The sequence below is a fragment of the Lagenorhynchus albirostris genome, chromosome 10 (genome assembly GCF_949774975.1).
Source record: "Lagenorhynchus albirostris chromosome 10, mLagAlb1.1, whole genome shotgun sequence".
In the NCBI taxonomy this organism is placed as follows: domain Eukaryota; kingdom Metazoa; phylum Chordata; class Mammalia; order Artiodactyla; family Delphinidae; genus Lagenorhynchus; species Lagenorhynchus albirostris.
In genome coordinates, this window is record NC_083104.1 from 15,575,961 (window position 1) to 15,595,530 (window position 19,570).

Here is a 19,570-nt window from a genome sequence, read left to right on the forward strand (position 1 = left end):
TAAAAATATAGTCCATGGGGCTGGCATGTTGGGTAACTTAGGGTATAGAAAAAAATACGATGGAAGAATAAAAGAAGGAAAGAAGGGTGTGCGTGTGTGTGCAGAGAGAGAGACAAATGTTAAGGTAGCAGTGAAAACAGATGATTAAACAAATATGTACCTGTTATCTAAGCAGAGGTAGTAGCAGGCCATGACAGTGACCTGTCACAGGAAATACAAACCCTCCCTCCATTTACTATAGAATCTTTCTATTCTTTGTGTTTCCCTGAAAAGGGTTCTCTGAGCAATTTTAAAATCAAAATACTGCTGATGCCTGTGGATCTGGGTTCCAGTAAGCCTGAATCTAGGTGCTGAGATGCCCCTCTTTGGGACACTGACATATCTTGGCACATACTTAACTATGGGGAGCAATTACAAATGAAACAGGCTGCTTGAACAAAAGAAAAAATACAGAGCTGTTTATGACTCAGAAAGAGGACAAAACTCTGCTCACTTTGTCATGCGGGAGTCTTTACGAAACTGATCCTTTATGAGTTTATTTGTGAAATTTTTAGTTCAAAGAGTTGAATACTGGTGACATTACATTGAGCTGGTTATTGAAATAAAATAGAGTTAACAGGAATACACCAAAATAGAGGACTTTTAAATATTGCTGGTCATCCCTCACCAGGAACACCTAGTTCCCTCTTACAATTGTATAAAGCCATGGACACGTCATCGACATATCCCATAATTCTTGTGAGGGTCGTTTAGATGAAACCCAATCTAGGAGTTTTGAAACAGTCTAAAGAAATTTAACAGATGCCCGAACTTAAATCATATTGTTTCACTTGGGAAAATGAAAAACTGAAGCCATGTGACAATTCATGCAAAGTAAAAACAAAATAAAATTACTTCTAATATCCAAATTGGCTGTGACTGCTGTTTTTCCTTTAGCGTTTTCTACCCAACAAGAGTAGGAGCCAGCATCTTCTTCTGTGGTCTCGCTAATCTGTAACGTGCCATTCTCATGGAAATGATACCGTCCGCCTTCAAGGGGTTTTGCTTCTTCCACCTTCTGCCTATAGAAAGTATAAATCAATGTGGGTTTGATAGAATCCTATACTCTTTGGCAAACTGGCGGCTGATGTCATTCAGTCTTATCCCTTCTTCAGGAGCTTAGCAGACCTTATGAAATGTTCCATTAGAGTTCACAATTTTTCCACAATAGGCGATAGGTATACATCTTACCTGCCCAAATAGACTGTGACTGGAGGAAATCTGTGTCTGAGCTCTATGCTTCTGCTGTATTTATAACAGCGCTCAGTACCACTTTACATCTGTCCTCAGAGTTTAATAAATACTTTCTGCCTTATTGATGGTGAACCCTCTAGTTAGTCATTGCTTCAGGGTACTAAATGGGAAAGCTGGTAATTGAACAAGATAATGAACATTCTGAACCTCCTGCTGTCCTAGAGGAACGTTGGTCACTCAGAAATATTATAGGCCAGGAAGTCTTTCCTGTCCTGTGGACATGGATAACATTGACCCTCATCACCCAGAGTCATTTTCTCCTACATTCATCCATTTTCTAGGCATTTGCTGCCCCAGCTTGATTCTCCCTACACGTTTCACAGTAAGAGGCTCCCGGAGAGAAAAGATGCAGAGGACAAAGTCTGGCTGCTGTTCACACGAGATTTTCCAGGGCGGGCACTAGGGTAAGGCAAGTGAGGCGCTTGCTTCCAAGACAAAATTTAAGGGTTGCCAAAACAAAAATCTCAGTATAATCAAGATAAATATTTTAATGAGGTATTTCTAAAAATCAAAAATAATACAAAAGAATCCACAATGAACAAAATATCCAAGTTTTAAATAAAGATAGAATCTGACCCTATACTTGGATGACCTTGCCTTGCTCTCCTCATTCTAATCTCAGCCCTGCAGAGCCCTGGGGAAAATTATTTAAGACTAGTTTAACCAAGTTTTTCTAGTGAAGGAACAAATATGGTAGATTCATACAATGGTGTGTTTGAAGTTACTATACCAACTAATATATCGAAATTAAATTCAAAACACATGTTGACAAAGTTTTAAACATAGACACTTGGAATGAAATGCAGACTTAACAATTATTTAGATAACACCCAAAACAACAACAGTAATGTATGACCTTAGATATATCCGTAATGGAGACCTAAACTACCTATAAAATTGTCTTAGCAATCACTTCAATTTTTTGCTTTCCTTTGTGAGCAAAAATGGCTCTCCATATTTCCCCATGTGAGAGAATACTACAAATCTAGTCAACAGTGCCAGGAAAGGTAGGTAAGTAAGTTTGCTACCTTAGTTCTCAGAGGCACTCGCTACATGTAATAACTTGACACAGTGCAGCCTGTCACGTGATGGATGAAGAAACAAGGCACAATCTACAACTGACATTCTCTTAAGAAAACCGTGTAACAGCTTACCAGGACACAATTGCCTCGGGCGAAGCAAAGAACTCACAGTGTAAGAAAGCACTGTACCCCACCACCGTGGCATAATTTTCTTCATCTGCAGTTTGTATCAATGGACGGACATCTATTGGAAAACAATATAAATGCAGTTTTAAATGTTCATATAATACAAGCAAATGTTTTTCTATACCCCAGCCATATTAATAAGGGAAAATAGTTGAATATCACAGTTCGTATTCTTGAATTGGAAAGTATCCCAATGCAATACATTTTTGGAAGTATAACTTTCAGTACGAGGTCTCATGCTCAAATGTCAGGTGAAAGGTACTTTGATTTTTCCCAACGTTTTATGTGCCAAGAATTCAATCTACTTGTGAGTATGACCGTGAACATTTTCCTGTAGAAAAGAGCAGACAAACAGTCTGCTCCCAAGTGTGCTTACCTACAACATCGATGTTGGCATTGGCAAGGATAGTGCCATGGACGTTCGAGGCTTCACACTGGTACACAGCAGTGTGATTCGGTTGCACATTGGTAAAACTGATTTCCCTGGGGGAGATGACATCACCAGAAAATGGATTTCCTACAAGAGATTAAAGACTGTCAGTGTGATAAAAACTAGAACCTAAAATATTTATACACTATTCATTAAACGTGTCACACAGTATATTTTAAGACCAGTTTAGGGTGAATAAGAGTTCATTGAAGCCAATTCTTTAGAATTTCTTAACATCAACCATGATTTTTTCTTTCTAGACCCTTCTGCAATTTCAATCATCCTTCAAATAAGTATCTTTTGCCAAAATATGTGTTGATCTCTAGCTGTCTGCCTCTCCATACCCACATCCACAACAAAGATTCCACGTTCTGTTTAGCACTCAAGTCCCACTATGAACTGAATCTCACTTACTCTTGTCATTGAAGTCCTGATACTGCCCAGCGTAAACCACATGATCAACACAGCTGGATCTCCCCAGTCCACCAATATTGACTGCTATCTTCCCCCTTGACATGTTTTTCCTGTTTCACTTCTCTGCCCTTCTGCAATTTTCCCATCTACACCATTCATTTCAATTGCCCTGCTTTGCTATTTAACCACTTCAGATAAATAGCTCATATATTTCATTTTCCCAGGAGGACTAAACTCTTCTTGAGAGCACAGACCAGGTTTTCTACCTTTTCGGCAATAAATCTTACCCCACTGCTTATCCATGTGTAATTCTGGAAATATCTTTTGCAAGTGAGAAAATCTAATATTTATGGTACTTTATATATTTTTTAAATTTATTTATTCCTTTATTTATCTTGGCTGAGTTGGGTCGTCGTTGCTGCACTCGGGCTTTCTCTAGTTGTGGCATGCAGGAGCTACTCTTTGTTGTGCTGCACAGGCTTCTCATTGCGGTGGTTTCTCCTGTTGCAGAGCACGGGCTCTAGGCGCACGGGGTTCAGTATTTGTGGCACAAGGGCTCAGTAGTTGTGGTTTGCAGGCTCTAGAGCACAGGCTCAGTAGTTGTGGCGCACAGGCTTAGTTGCTTCATTGCCTGTGGGATCTTTCTGGACCAGGGCTCGAACCCCTGTCCCCTGAATTGGCAGGCGGGTTCTTAACCACTGCACCACTAGGGAAGTCCCTATGGTGCTTTAATTAAGGGCCAGTGGACTCTGTTGGATACAGCACATGTGTTATCTCATTAACTCTGCTCAGAACCTGCAAGATCAGCGCCAGTATGGCCAGTGAGCAGGTCGGGGGGACTGTATTTCAGTTAATACCACATCCCACAGCATTTAAAAAAAAAATTATTTATTTATTTATTTATTTGTTGTGGTGTGAGGGCAGCATGTGCGGATCTTCCCAGACCAGGGCTCAAACCCATGTCCCCTGCATTGGCAGGCGGATTCTTATCCACTGCACCACCAGGGAAGCCCCATTCCCACAGCATTTGGCCATGTGTCAAAGCACATGCCCTGCTCTGAAACTACAAACAAGAAGTGGGAAGAGAAACATATTAGCTAGGAATGTTGAATAAGGGGCACAAATGTTAAAATTTTTCATTTATGGGCTTCCCTGGTGGTGCAGTCGTTAAGAATCCACCTGCCAATGCAGGGGACAGGAGTTTGATCCCTGGCCCAGGAAGATCCCACATGCCACAGACCAACTAAGCCCGTGCGCCACAACTACTGAAGCCCACGCACCTAGAGCCCATGCTATGCAACAGGAGAAGCCACCGCAATGAGAAGCCCACGCACCGCAATGAAGAGTAGCCCCTGCGTGCTGCAACTAGAGAAAGCCTACGGGCAACAATGAAGACCCAATGCAACCAAAAAAAAAAAAAAAAAAAAAAAAAGAAAAAGTGACGATGCTAAGTTTTAGGTCATAGAAAACATTGAATATTACATAATAGAAGATTTTTTTAACATCTTTATTGGAGTATAATTGCTTTACGATGGTGTGTTAGCTGCTGCTGTATAACAAAGTGAATCAGCTATATGTATACATATATCACCATATCCCCTCCCCTCTTGCATCTCCCTCCCTCCCACCTTCCCTATCCCACCCCTCTAGGTGGTCACAAAGCACCGAGCTGATCTCCCTGTGCTATGTGGCTGCTTCCCACTAGCTAGCTATTTTACATTTGGTAGTGTATATATGTCCATGCCACTCTCTCACTTCGTCCCAGCTTACCCTTCCCCCTCACCGTGTCCTCAAGTCTGTTCTCTATTTTATTCATGTCCTGCCCCTAGGTTCTTCAGAACTTTTTTTTTTTTAATTCTTATACATCATTTTTCCCTCTGGGAGTGAGAAATAAATACATCTTTACACTTAACTGTGAGCTCCATGGGGGCAAGACCTTGTCTATGTGTTGTGCACTATGTTCCTAGTGCCTGAAGAGCAGCTATCACAGAGGAGGCAGTCAGTAAATATCTCTTGGAATGACTGAAACATTTTTGTTGGGTGGCATTTTACCCATGGCCGAAAAATAGCCCCTGAAAGATGGCCACAGTCTAATCTCTACAACGTGTGAACATTTTACCTTATGGGGCAGAAGGGACTTTGCAGATGTGATTAAGGTCAAGGACCTTGAGATTGGATGATTATCCTGGATTATTCAAGGGGGCCCAAAGGAATTATAAGGCTCCTTATAACCAGAGAACGTTTCCTGGCTATGGCCAGCCAAAGAGAGATGTGACTACACAAGGATGGTCGGAGAAACGCAACGTTGCTGTTTTGAAGTTGGAGGAAGGGAGCCGTGAACCAAGGAATGTGGGCAGCCTCTAGGAGCTGGAGAAAACAAGGCACGGGTTTCTCTCCTAGAGCCTCCAGAAAGAAGCACAGCACCGCTGACACCTTGATCTAAGCCCAGGGAGACTTGCGTTGGCCTTCCAACCTACAGAATTGTAAAATAATAAATGTGCACTGTCTTAAGCCACTGAATTTGTGGTAACTTGTTATGGCAACAATAGAAATTTGATACAATACCGTAGGACAATGTATCTCTTAAGAAGCATCAAGATGAGTAGCTCTTACAAGTTTTTTAACATTAAAAAGAATTGTGTCTTTGATCTCATCCTGTACTCTCACACCCTACTTCGAATTTAACAAATTTCAGAGTAAACCCCATCATGCTGTTCAGTTCTTATACCATTTGCCCCATGGTAAACTGAGTCTGCATAGCATTACAAAAAGAAGAAATGAGACTATGGCCTCCTGTTTGGGTGACAAGTAATTAAACATTGCTCCAGGATGCCTTCTGGGATAGGTATGGAAACTGCAGAGTATTGTGGCATACAGACTTCCAGGAGCTTCCAGAATTCTAGAAAAATTCTAAAGTTCTTTATCAAACAAAAACCACTAGTCCTGACATAAGTTGTCTTTGGTCAGCTCAAAGGGCAAACATGCAATATAGGGAGAGAAACTTCAGCTCCGGAATTAATCATTTAAGTTCCATTTATGGCTCTAAATTCACTTGGGTTGTGTCCTCAATCAAGTAAGTAATGTCATCTCTGAGCCTTATTTGCCACATCTACAACCTGAAGAATAAAAGTATCTCCTTTGCAGGGCCCACTAGGAGGCTCAGAAATATTGGATGCAAAGTATTTGAAAAAGGTTAGGCTTGTAATCAATAATAGTAATCATTTTGATTTAATTTTCAAATATTCTATATAAAGGATATGTAATTGCTAAAAATATAAGCTAAAAGAGATTTCAAACCCTTTAGTGATCCACTGTCATCAAACATCCCAATTATAAATGGTTATGACCTGTCAGCAGGGAAGCAAGGAGAGCTGTGGAAAGAATACAGAACATGGGTTCCAAAAATGTGGCTTTGGTTCTAGGTCTGCCATTACTCAGCTGTGCTATCTTGCATTAGTTTGTCTTCAGCCTTATGTGCTCACCCATCAACAAACGTGTTGGCTCTATTTTGTATATAAATCCATAACCTACCTGTTACTACTACCAATCTAGCCCAAGGGCCCAGTATCTTTTAGGCAGCTCCTAATTGGAGTCATACAATTGCTTCTCCATTCAGAGGCCAGAAAAATTCTTTGTTAATAAATTAGATCCTGTCACTCTTCTGCTCTGAATCGTCCAAGAGCTGCCCACCTTACTCACAATAATATACCAAGCGCCCTTTTGGACCTTCCCCTTTACATATGATGTGGTCCCTGCACCTCCGGACTAATCTCTCCCAGCACTGCCCCCTCCTCACTCACTTGGCTTCAGCCATACTGCAGTCCCTGCTTTTCCTCAACACTCCAAACATACCTCAGGTCTTTACACTCACTGACCTCTCCACCCTGAAAGCTCTTTCATAGGTAGTCGCATAGCTGCATCACTCTCCTCTTTCAGATCTCTACTCAAAGGTAAATAACCACAAGGATCTTACTAGTATTATCCTAAAATCGGAGAGCAGCTCTAGGTCCTGGACTTCTCTTACACCCACCCCTTCCCCAGCTAGTTTTCACTTTACCACATTGATGTGTTTATTTGTCTACTGCTTATCTCTCCCTACTAGAATGTCCGATTCATGAGAGCAGGGACTGTCCGTTTTATTCACTGCTATCTCCCAAGCAACAAGGCCAGTGCCTGGCACAAAGAAGGCATTCAATAAATATTACTGAATGAAATAATCAATCTGTTAAATATGAATAATCGTACTCCCTTTAAAAGGCTCATGTGGGGACAAAGCAGTACGTGAAAGTTCTTCGTAAACAGCCAAGTGCTATTCAAATATAAAATTTTATGATTTTATGTTCCAGAAAATCTGCATTTTTTGTTTTAGCACCCTTAACATTCTTTATAAACAAAAGTTGTTTTCATTTCTGATTTACCTGAAGTCTTATTTTTCATTTCTTATTCTGTTCTCTAAAGAGATGAGGAAAAATGTCTCAAATTGAGGAAACTAATAATGAGGGCTGAAGTGTCATCAACAGATGAATGAATAAAGAAAATGTGAAATAACTGCTGTATTTAACATGGACAACCAACAAGGACCCACTGTAGAGCACAGGGAACTCTGCTCAACGTTATGCGGCAGCCTGGATGGGACGGGAGTCTGGGGGAGAATGGATACATGTATATGTATGGCTGAGGCCCTTTGCTGTGCACCTGAAACTATCACAACATTGTTCATCGGTTATACTCCAATATACAATGAAAAGTTAAAAAATAAATAAATAAAAACAAGACAGATTCACAAAAGCAAAAAAAAGTAGAAAATGTGAGATACATACATATATATATATATATATCACACATATGCACACAATGGAGTATTATTCAGCCATAAAAATGAAAAAATCCTGTCATTTGTAACAGCCTAGATCAACCTTGAGAGCATTATTGTAAGTGACATAAGTCAGACAGAAAAAGACAAATACTGTATGATCTCACTTATATGTGAAATATAGAAAACAAAACAAAACAAGCTCATAGATACAGAGAACAGTTAGTGGTTGCCAGAGGATGGGCCAAATGGATGAAGCGGGTAAAAAGGTATAAACTTCCAGTTATAAAACGAATGTCATGGAGATATAATGTACAGCCTGGCAGTAATAGTTATTAATACTGTATTGCATATTTGAAAGTTGCTAAGACAGTAGATCTTAAAAGTTCTCATCACAAGCAGAAAAATTCAGTAACTCTGTAAGGTGACAGACATTAACTAGACTTACCGAGGTGATCATTTTTGCAATATACACAAATGACAAACAATTATGTTGTACACCTGAATCTAATATAATGCATGTTCGTTATGTATCAATCAAAAAAAGAAAAGAAAAAAATTTTCAGAACTGTTCATTGTTTTGCCAAAGTATTTGTATTTTAAATAAGTAGGCACATTCTTTCTTCTGAAAGCTATAACAAGACAGAATTGAAAGTGATTTTGTGTTATCTGCTGAGAAAGTAGATATGGTCATACTGTTATTTGACAATTTCTAGATTAATAGTCATAAGCTTGTGTAATAGATATTTTAAAATAACTATCATTTTAATTTTCAGTCTCATCATCGAATATGTTCAGTTAGTATTTGCTTATCATTGACACTGTACCTATTGTCATACGAAGAAAAATGAAACAGATGCGTTTCTCAAAAATAACAATGAGCACTAAGGCTTCCTGAGTATTTGCTACGTGAAAACAATAGTAAACAATACTTTGGAAGTGCTTTTTGCATGGCAATCACTGTGCTAAACATTCTCTGTGTGTGTCATTTAATCTACATAAAAATCCCCAATGGTTGGTGCTATTTTCATCCCCATTTTACTGATGAGGAAACAGGTTTTAAGAGGGTCAGTAATACACCAAATCACATAGCTAGTAAATGATAGAGCCTGAATGCAAACAAAGACCCTCTGGATCCAGGGTTTATAAACTTTCACAATGTTCTACAGATAAGTAACATCCTACTTGGTAGACTCCATCGGTCTCTTTCAATTACAACCAACTACCATTAGTTCCATTTTGCAGTTGAAAGCCTAAGCTTCAGGAGATTCCCAGCTGTATGGTCTTGAGCTGTTTAGTGAATCTCTCCAAGCTTAGGTGCACAGCCTAGTTGGGACTCCAGGTCTATATGTCACCAGGATGCCTGCCCTGATATGAGTGGGTCTAGGGCAAAGGAACTAATAGAATCAACACACATATGTCTCCATATTGTAAATACTCTAAATCAAGCTGATCAATTGACCAATAAGATCTGTTCTATTATCCTACTTTAACAAAGACATTCAAAATGACCAGGGACGGGACTTCCCTGGCGGTCAAGTGGTTAAGACTTCACCCTCCAGTTCAGGGGATGCAGGTACATCCCTGGTCGGGAAGCTAAGATCCCACATGCCTCGCGGCCAAAAAACCAAAACAGAAAACAGAAGCAATACTGGAACAAATTCAATGAAGACTTTAAAAATGATCCACATCAAAAAAATCTTAAAGAAAAAAGACCAGGGCTCTAGGTTCAAATTGAGGATTTGGGACTTCTTGGAGCTCTATGCTGCAACACAGTGGAGTAGGGAGATTAGGCATTCAGCTCTGGTCCATCCCTTCTTTTCCACGCCCAGCCCATCTGGGAAGGGCTCAGAGCTGACTGCGCAGGGGATTTTTCTGGTCTTGGGTTACTGAAGCTTGGTCGAGAACCTGCAGTGAGCCAGGTTCAGGCTTTGCATGTCACTTTGGCCCTGCGGACTTCTCAAATCACGGAGATAGGCGTGCCATAGCAGGTCCTTGTAAAGAGCAGAACCCAGTGAGGAGTCCCTGTTGCCTGGATCCAAGGGAAGTCCTAAATTCCAGCCTGTGCTCTCAACCACCAGGTCCCTGTAGCTGTTTCTTCTCAGGGAGAGGAACCTTCCTCCTTGGATGCATCCTCTATACCACTCAGTTGTCTTATTTTTTAAACCTTATTTTTATATAATTAACGTAATAGCCCCCAAAATATTATTTATGGCTTTTCCATAAATCTCAGCATAAATCAAATTGCTTTGAAAGATGCAATTTTGGATGCCCTGGGTAGATCTGTCTTGTCAGTCCAGCCACTTACCAACTCCACTTTAGCCATAACGAGGGTGTCTAAACATGTGTCCCAGCAAACCACTGCCTTCAGCAGTGCCTCACAGTTGGCGTTTTCACTTACTCTCAATTGGGAAACCATTGACTCTCCACTTGATTGCGGGCTCAGGTTCTCCTTCAGACTCACACAACAGGATACCACTGCTCCCAGTGCTATACACGCCACTCTGAGGTTTCTTTGTCCAGCGAGGGGGCTCTGGAGATAAACTGAAGAGCTCATCAACATTTTCTATATCACAGAAGGTCCAAAAATGTTAAGGGCTGTATTTCTAGTATGCACCAGCAGATGGCAGACACACCAAAGTGTTTCACACTAGCTGTTTTTCATAAATGTTCTCTAAGGCAAGATGGGCATTGTTTTTGCCTGGAATAAGGTTTGTGTGTGGTTATGTGCTTTTATGCGTGTGTGTGTTGCAATCTGGAATCTTAGCATGTGTAATAAAATCAACACACTAAAAGTAGTTCCCTACAGTCACTGTATTTAGCTACAACGAGTATCTATCTCATTATAGAAAATGAAGGAGGGGTAAACGTGAAGTTTATTGAGTGCAAGGCATCTAAAATGGCTGATATTCAAAAAATATAATTTGAAAATTTTTTAATGAAATTAAAATGTTCAGCCGTTATTTAAAATATTTCGTAATTAATGACTCTATAGTATTTATCTGTCCATATGTAATTATCTATCTTAAGAATTTGGGAGACATTACTTCCTAGAATTTTTTTTTTTTGCAAGGGGGTGGGAGAAGGAATCCTAAAACCAATATTTACCTTTTTGCCTTCAAAACAATGGAGGAAAAGATAGATTTAAATCATACACTTGTATCTTTCTATGCCCTAACGCTCCAATCTTATAATTCTACGTGGTGTGTTTCAGTATAGAAGGAGACATTCTTTAGTGCAAACATTACTGTCATGTTTTGTCACCTTAAGTATATTACTATGTCAGGAGTGAAGAAAAGATTCATATTAGAGCGTGGATGGTTTGGATAATTTGATTTCAGAGAAAATTGCACAATACCGGTAGGTAGTAATTCCCATCAAGTGTTGCTTATTTTCCCTAAGACATTTCTGGATTTCCATTTTTAGTCAAAAAGGAAAGTCTTTAAGACACATATATGTATAAAATGAAAAATGTCATTTAAACAATTTTTTAAGGAAAAGAGGGATTATGTGGGGGGGAAAAAGTCTATAAATTCACCAGGGAAAACAAAAATATACAAATATCCTAGCAAGTTTAAGTCCGAACAAGAGACATGGCTTTGTAATTATTCAACAGGGTGTGGACTTGTTAAATTCCAAGTTATATATGTGTCTTCATAATCTACAATTTGTAAATATTTAGTCATTAAGTTTAAAATGCAGTAGTCCAAATTATAAACTGCACATGACCCTCCGAGGTGAAGGGTTTTAGCTTTTGTGTGTTTCTCTGCATTTTTTATGTGAGTGTTACTTTCTTTTGGTCTTTTCATGCAACAACAGTGAAATTAAACATTTGAGTTAGAGAAAAAACATGAAATATTTCCTTTTCACAGTAGAAAACTAAGACTATTGATTTCAGAACATGTAAAAATACAGGAGATCATGGGGATATAATATATAGCATGGTGACTATAATGGATAAATAATACTGTACTGTTTATTTGAAAGTTGCTAAGAGATTACATCTTAAAAGTTCTCATCACAAGAAAAAAATTGTAACTGTGGTAATGGATGAAAATGACACTTATTGTGCTGATCATTTTGCAATACATAAAAATATCAAATCATTATGTTGTATACCTGAAACAAATGATGTAATATGTCAATTATATTTCAATAAAAATAAAAATATTTCAATAAAAATAATAAAGGATACCATGTAATATGACCTTTCCCTAAATCTTTATGAAAAATAAAATCAAGATTTCCATTTCTATTCTCATCCTACAAATTTCATTAATCCTTCGGTACGCGGGCCTCTCACTGTTGTGGCCTCTCCCGTTGCGGAGCACAGGCTCCGGACGCACAAGCTCAACGGCCATGGCTCACGGGCCCAGCCGCTCCGCGGCATGTGGGATCTTCCCGGACCGGGGCACGGACCCGTGTCCCCTGCATCGGCAGGCGGACTCTCAACCACTGCGCCACCAGGGAAGCCCTTAAATGACCATCTTATCCAACCATTTCACCTTACAGATGGAGTACTGAGCTTTGGAGAAGTCATCTAACTTGCCCAGGGTCACCAGGAAAAGAAGCCCCACTTTCTGTTCTTGCCTTTCCATGGACCTGCAGACCTATTGGATGATCAGCACCGAGACTCTGAAGTAAACGTGGTGTTATTTCTAACTCATTACTATTTCACTAATTTGGATCACAGGTAGGAACCAAGGCTAAATAGCTTTACCAACTTTCACTCTGTGCCTCGAAATCCACGCTTCCGCAACAGCTATCAACTGACTCAAGAGGTTTTGCGTATCCACTAGAAATCATCGTTAAACTGTACCTGAACCCCTTCTCATAAGCTTTGTTTGGAAATTTGTTTTTATGCTTTTCATCCCTGTTTCTTCTGAAGAATTAATCTGTTAATTCTTAATTAATTAAGAATTAATCTGTTAATTCAAAAGGTAGAACTGGCCATGCAATGTGAAAGGGACTTCAAGCCTGTCTTCTTCAGAGCATCTTCTTCTTGGGCCTGTCACGCCACTGCTCTCAATTCCAGCCCAGACTGAGAATCTCACAATTGGGATCCGTAGTGAGAGCACCTAGACTAGATCACCAGATGCGTGATCTCTGAAGAACCAGGGCAGAATTGTTCTCTTTCTGATGACTCCTCTGCTTTATATAGGGGAACAAAATCTGTCACCCCAAAATATTTCTTTGGCATGCAGATTACTTTGAGCTGAAAATAATCAAGGCCCAAAAGACTCAGGAAGAAACCCTGACCTCCCCGCTAACCGCCTAAGATAGTTTAGATAGAAGGCCTGTTTCTGGAAGAGAGCTACTACAGAAATATCTGCGAAGAACATGGGCCAGTTGTGGTAGGGGGAGCTCTGCAGGGCCTAGAGATTAGAGTCCACTCTGTGGCCCAGCAAACGTCTGCGTACCAAACGCTTGCTCTACCATCTCCAGTCTTCCTTGGAGATGCTGTCCTGTCCCCCTCTGAAGTCCCAAACATCCTCTTTTGTCTTTAGCTGAAGACGGTATTTAAGATGAGGCTTGGGCCATTTGGGTGAGTTACTCAGTTTTTCTGGCTCTCTCCCATGTATACGTATTATTACTTTTGTTTTATTTTCTCCTGTTAATCTGTCTCATGTCAATTTAATTCTTAGATGAGCCACAACAAAATAGAAGGAAAGAGGAAAATTCCTTTCTCCCCGCCACTGGCACAATGAGAACAGATGCTCGTGGGGTAATTTTCAGTTGAACTGAAATGACTGATCCCCGAAGACTCCAGTGAAAAAGGCACAGAGAAAAAGGAAGGGGCCTTGGACAGGAGGGAATCACTGACTTCTGGTCATTCACAATCTCATAATTTCATACCTTGATTGAACATATTTATCTCGTTGCTGCTTTGTTGACAATAGGACGCATGGTGAGCCTGAGGACACGGGTACAGGATAGGAAATGTCTGGTGGCTGAAGTGAGGCTAAGGGCATGCAGGGACAGAGAACAGATTTTTCCAGAGGTTGGAACATGCAACCCTATTCCTGACAGGTAAGATCTATTTGAAAGGATGAAAAAAGGGCTCAAGAGAGAAGAATGATTAAAATGGAAAACTCTGAGAGAAAACAACATCACTGAACCCCAGTTTTTTATCTATTACCCTAAAATCTATGGCAACTGATGAGGGCTTCCCTGGTGGCGCAGTGGTTGAGAGTCCGCCTGCCGATGCAGAGGACACGGGTGCGTGCCCCGGTCCGGGAAGATCCCACATGCCGCGGAGCGGCTGGGCCCGTGCGCCATGGCCGCTGAGCCTGCGCATCCGGAGCCTGTGTTCCGCAACGGGAGAGGTCACAACAATGAGAGGCCCACGTAACGCAAAAAAAAAAAAAAAACAAACTAACAAAACAAAAAAAACGTTAGCTATGGTAACTGATGAAAGCAACTTATGTTGAAACTTTACTCATTTAGTCATAATTGTAAATTAAAAAATAAGATGATAAATTTCTCTCACACTGCTCAAAACTGAGATGCAAATGTCTGAACATGTAGAATGTGATAAGCAAGCTAATTAGAGATGTTTTTCACTAGACGGAAAGCAAAATAAAACAGGAAATTTGGTACCTATGAAACATACAACACAGGTTATTTTCTTATAACAGATTTCTATAAAATATCTATATCCTAACAAATCAAAAATTATTAGGTTCAGCAAACTTGAGTTTCATTGCAGCTTTCTGGAAATAAATTTATTTGAAAATGAGGCTTTCTTAAATAGATCAGTGACTGAATTGCATTTCAGTTCATAACATCTTTTTAAAATGCAGTAAAATTATGGATATATAATTATGTATAAATACTTTCCTATTATACTTACTAAGTTTCAAAAGCCTTACATGATAACAATGTTTGTGCTGTAAACTTTTGTACCGTGACTTTATTTAATCAGTGGAAATGCGACTGTGGTCATACTTTGATTTCTGGATTTGGAAAGTTTTAGATGCCATTTTAATAGATCTCTTTTCATTGAATGTGTAATATTATATTTAGACCATGGATTCCTAGAAAGGATAGATGTGCCTCAGCAAGACATCCCGGCTGTTGTTGCTTATACATATTATAGGATTTGAAAGTGCAGTTTGTTTTCCTATTTAGAATGTTGTAACCTAAATTACAGAGTTTGACTGTGTTTAGTAATAAAGAAGAAGTATCACAGATATAGAGAATACAGTAAAATACATGCTTTTACTTAAGCACAATGAGTGTTTTCAGAATGGGCTAGATTTTCAAAGTTCACAATAACATTGCTCTTTTCCTATATGGCTAATCCTTGTTATTTAATTTGAGTTTCCAAGCAAGAGACAAAGAAAGGGAAAGAAGAAGGTGCAGCAAGGCAGAAGAAAATTGAATGAAAGTGAACTCATCCGTCCATATGATTAAGGAAGGATATATTTACTGCTTTCACACTTAACAGAAAAAAGACTTCTTGAGCTCAGTTTGCTTTTCACTCGCATGGGTGAAGAAAAACTCCTAAAACATACAACTGAGGGCTCATTTAGTAGTTTCTCATTAAGGATAAAGGATTAAATGTTCCTCCTAAAAACATTATTTACATCTCAATAGTGCTAATAGCTATTTTATGAATAGTGAGGACAATTTGTTCGGGAAACATATATTCCTTTGGAGTCCTATAGTCAACCTTTTAAATTGTGTAATTAATTTTACATCCTTGATCTATTTTTTCCTTTTGCAACCTTTGCAGTTCTTTTGAAAGCTTCAGTCTTCTAGTCAAGAAAACCATGGCCAGATTGTTAAAATATTCAGCTACCGTAGCAATGTTCCAGCCATCTGGAAGGATTTCTAATAGTCAGCAATTCGGAGTACGAGCAGCTAACAGTGAGACCTGTCTGGTTCCTGGGTATGTGCTGGCGGGGGCGGGGTCAGGAGTTACAGAAACACACCCCTGTTGCATGGTATAGCCATATTATGTAGAGGCATCAAACGATGACTAAAATTAGAGAAAAAAAATAAATCTCTCAAACTCTTCCTCTCTGAATTTCTTAGTGAATAATTTAATGTCAGAGGAATATGTCACTGTCGGCAAATGTTGCTATTTATCCATAATACTAGGCTTTCTCCTATACAGGTTTTGCTTGTGTGGAACTAAGGGAAACGATATTCTCATCTTTGGTTCTTCATTCTTCCTAACTTAACCAATCACACACGTTGAGAGAGGTCTTGGAAATACGCTGCTCTTCCAAACAGCAGCATGATTAACATTTACTTGTGAATATAATTTGTGTCTGAGTATTTTTTTTCCCACTAATTAAAACTGTCGGCCTTTACACTTAGGCATTCCTTGTGCAAAATGAAGCTTTAAGAGGTGAACTTTATTGGAATAAAAATGGAAGCCTTAGAGCACCAGTTCATTGAATGGAAACCTGAAGGAGACCATTCCTTTCAATAGTTAAGCCTACACAGCACTAAATAAGTACAAATGCAGTCATCATCCCATTAATTTGATCAATACAGTCAAGCAAACCATACACAGAAACCTCAATGTGATCAGAAGCACAGAAAATAGTCTGCATCAATCAAATTCACAGGATGACTAGGCAACCTTTATATCTGCCCAGCAGGCAGAACCCTGCTATCTACATATTGTGGCTTACCGTCTTTTTAAATGGTGACATCATCACCTACTTATTTCTATGAGTACAACGAACAAGAGCCCAACTTCCATTGCTCAAAAGGCTTGTTTACAGAAAGATGACTTGAATATAACGTGTTTTTCTGGACCTTTTGACAGAGAAATAACACTTACACCATACTGTCTGGGTTTCTTTCCCCATTAGTAACATATTAAACATCATCTGAACCCAAGATATGGACCCCAAAATAAGAAAGAACTAAGACAATAATTTGTCTGACTCCCTCAATTCATTGGTGAAGAAATGGAGGTTCAGAAAGGTGAAGTAAATTGCTCAAGGACACAGGACGTTAATGACAGGACTGGGAAAGTCCAAGGTCTCTTCCAGGCCCATCATCATACTTTCTCCCATGGTAAGGCTTACTTAAGATTTCATATTATGCAGTGTCACATGTATATTAAAATAAATTTTTCTTCTCGTAATATGGTGATATAGGAGATTAGGTTTAGTGACTATTCAAATAAATAATGGAAGTCATCTGTGTTCAGTCCCTAACCAGAGATTTTTTCTTGTCATTTGTCCCTTCTATGTGGTTTTGTGGGGTAAATGACAAACCTGATTAATTGAAGTGTAATATATTCCACTGCTTTCTCTAGAATTAAAAGTTGAAACAGCTTACTTGTTTTAACATATATGCATTAGAGGTCGACTACATATGGATTCCTTTTTTTTTTTTTAAATAGAAGAAAAATAAATCAACGTGGGAAACGTACCTTCTACTATAACATGAAAATCATGAATGGCTGATCCCAAGAAATTGTTGGCTGTGCAGCGATAGTTTCCTTTGTCCCGATAGGAGACATTCTCTATCTTCAAAGTTTTGCCATAATTTTCTTTTGTTTCTCTTCCCTTTGGTAAATCACCTCCCATTTTGTTCCAATCAACCTGTGGAGTTGGTCTGTGAAACAATACATAAATGATAAACATTTATTTTAAGTGAAAAATAAAAAGTAAAGAAATCCACAGGACACATCCCTCACTGTGGTGCTTTCAGGTCTGCACTCAGAGTTCCACTGAAAAACATCAGGCTTCGCAGTGCACAGACCTGCCCACCACCATCCATGGTGAACATCAGGGTTGGATCAAGTCTCTTTCATTGCAAGCTCCTTCACTAAGCTGCTTCCTCAGAAATCCTCTATTTCCTCTAGTGAGAGGGCTAACTCCATGTAAGTGCTGAATACATATGGTTAGATGAATGACAGATTACTGGAGCTGTAGAAATATTACAAGGTATTTTTCAAGTGTGCTATCTCCCTGTGGGTGGTTTGAAAGGGCCAGAAATAACGGCCCTCTTCCCTAGAAGAGTTTGAAAAACACGATGAAGTAAGGCCCAACAGCGAGCAGCGGGAAACTGTGGTACCCCCTTTAATCCTTATGAAGCTGATATTGGACAATAAGACTCAGATGCAGGGGCCCAACGTGCTGTCTGGAACAAGGAATAGCTCATTATAGGGCAAGGTGGGCTCTGCAGCACAGACCTGGCCACCCAGGTAGCTTTCCACCCTGATGGGGAATACACCAATAGAGGAATGAACCACATCTCCCTTGCTTAGAAAGATTAGATCACCCAAGCAAAACAAACAAGTGATAAAAGAACAAAACAATAACCAGACTGATAACTTGTCACACACAAACACAGTAACATTTTTCCACCTTATTTGGGTAGAAAACAAGAAGGAGGAATCAAGCCAGCTGCGTTTAAAACAGAAAAATCCCATCTCATGAAAACCAGACAATTGGGAGAAGTGGGACCCTCTAGACTTTTGTGATTTAAAAATGATGTGGAAAACACTGATGCCTGATTTTAACTGATGGATTTTTTTTTTTCTCCTCTTCACTTGGGCTATATGACTGAGTGGAAGACACTTTTGTTGCTTTTATTGATGATTTTTTTTCCTTCCCACTATATTTCTTTTTATCATTAATACCTGAAAGTTATTGAGTATGTTCTAAATGTGGTCATTATTATCATCATTTTACCAGTGAGGATTCTCAAGTTCAAGAAGTTAATTTGTTTAAAGTCACTGGGGTACTAAATGACACATTAGAACTTGAATTTGCCTGACTAAACTTGTTCTTTCGATCAATGTGTTCTATTTTATTTGTGCTTTTCCAACTCTTTTTTTTTCCTTTCTAACCACGTATTCTTGGAATATAGGCTTGTAGTGAACTTAGTTACTAGTTAATAATTGAACAATTCATATTGTCTGTGTCAATTATCTTAAATTGTATTGTTAGGCGGTGGTTAAACTAATTCAGTTATTATGCAAAAAATATGAGAGGTAAAGATGAAGGTCTTTTACACACATCTAGTCTCTTCCCCTTCCCTCGAGGCTCAAGTACTTATCAGCCTTACAGATCTGGAACTACTACCTTTTATTTTACCAGGATTACGGTCCATGGCACACTTCTGCAGGAAACAGTAATGATGCTCAGACAGGCAGTTGTGAGAGTATGTTAGCCGGTGGCTTCCCGAGCACACCACCCAACAGGATGCATAACCCACGCCTCCTAACTGCTTGCTTTGCACTCCATCTGTCAAAATGGCCATTTGCCAAATTACAGGGTGCTCTGGACCTCAGTTGCTCCAAATCAGGAGTTTTTCGTGAGTCCATGCTTTAATAGTACAAGCATCTCACCTGCTGTAAAATCTTTTTTTTTTTTTTTTTGGTTAGGCCTTGGAAACCAGTCTGATCCTCTAATACCTATTCTTTGAAAGAACAGG

General features: G+C 39.4%; 1 protein-coding gene across 6 annotated transcripts in view; it reads right to left on the bottom strand.

Moving 5' to 3' along the window:
- The window catches only part of CHL1 (cell adhesion molecule L1 like), a 194,788-nt gene that overhangs the window by 35,254 nt on the left and 139,964 nt on the right, over positions 1 to 19,570 (bottom strand). For 4 of the 6 annotated variants that reach the window (XM_060161333.1, XM_060161335.1, XM_060161337.1 and 1 more), the window contains exons 9-13: positions 17,559 to 17,743; positions 10,560 to 10,724; positions 2,878 to 3,018; positions 2,448 to 2,559; positions 895 to 1,061 (exon numbers count right to left, since the gene is read on the bottom strand). In XM_060161333.1, the coding sequence (XP_060017316.1) occupies positions 895 to 1,061; positions 2,448 to 2,559; positions 2,878 to 3,018; positions 10,560 to 10,724; positions 17,559 to 17,743 (770 nt within the window). The remainder of the gene's footprint in view (positions 1 to 894; positions 1,062 to 2,447; positions 2,560 to 2,877; positions 3,019 to 10,559; positions 10,725 to 17,558; positions 17,744 to 19,570) is intronic. The other 2 variants (XM_060161334.1, XM_060161338.1) reach the window with 1 other exon arrangement.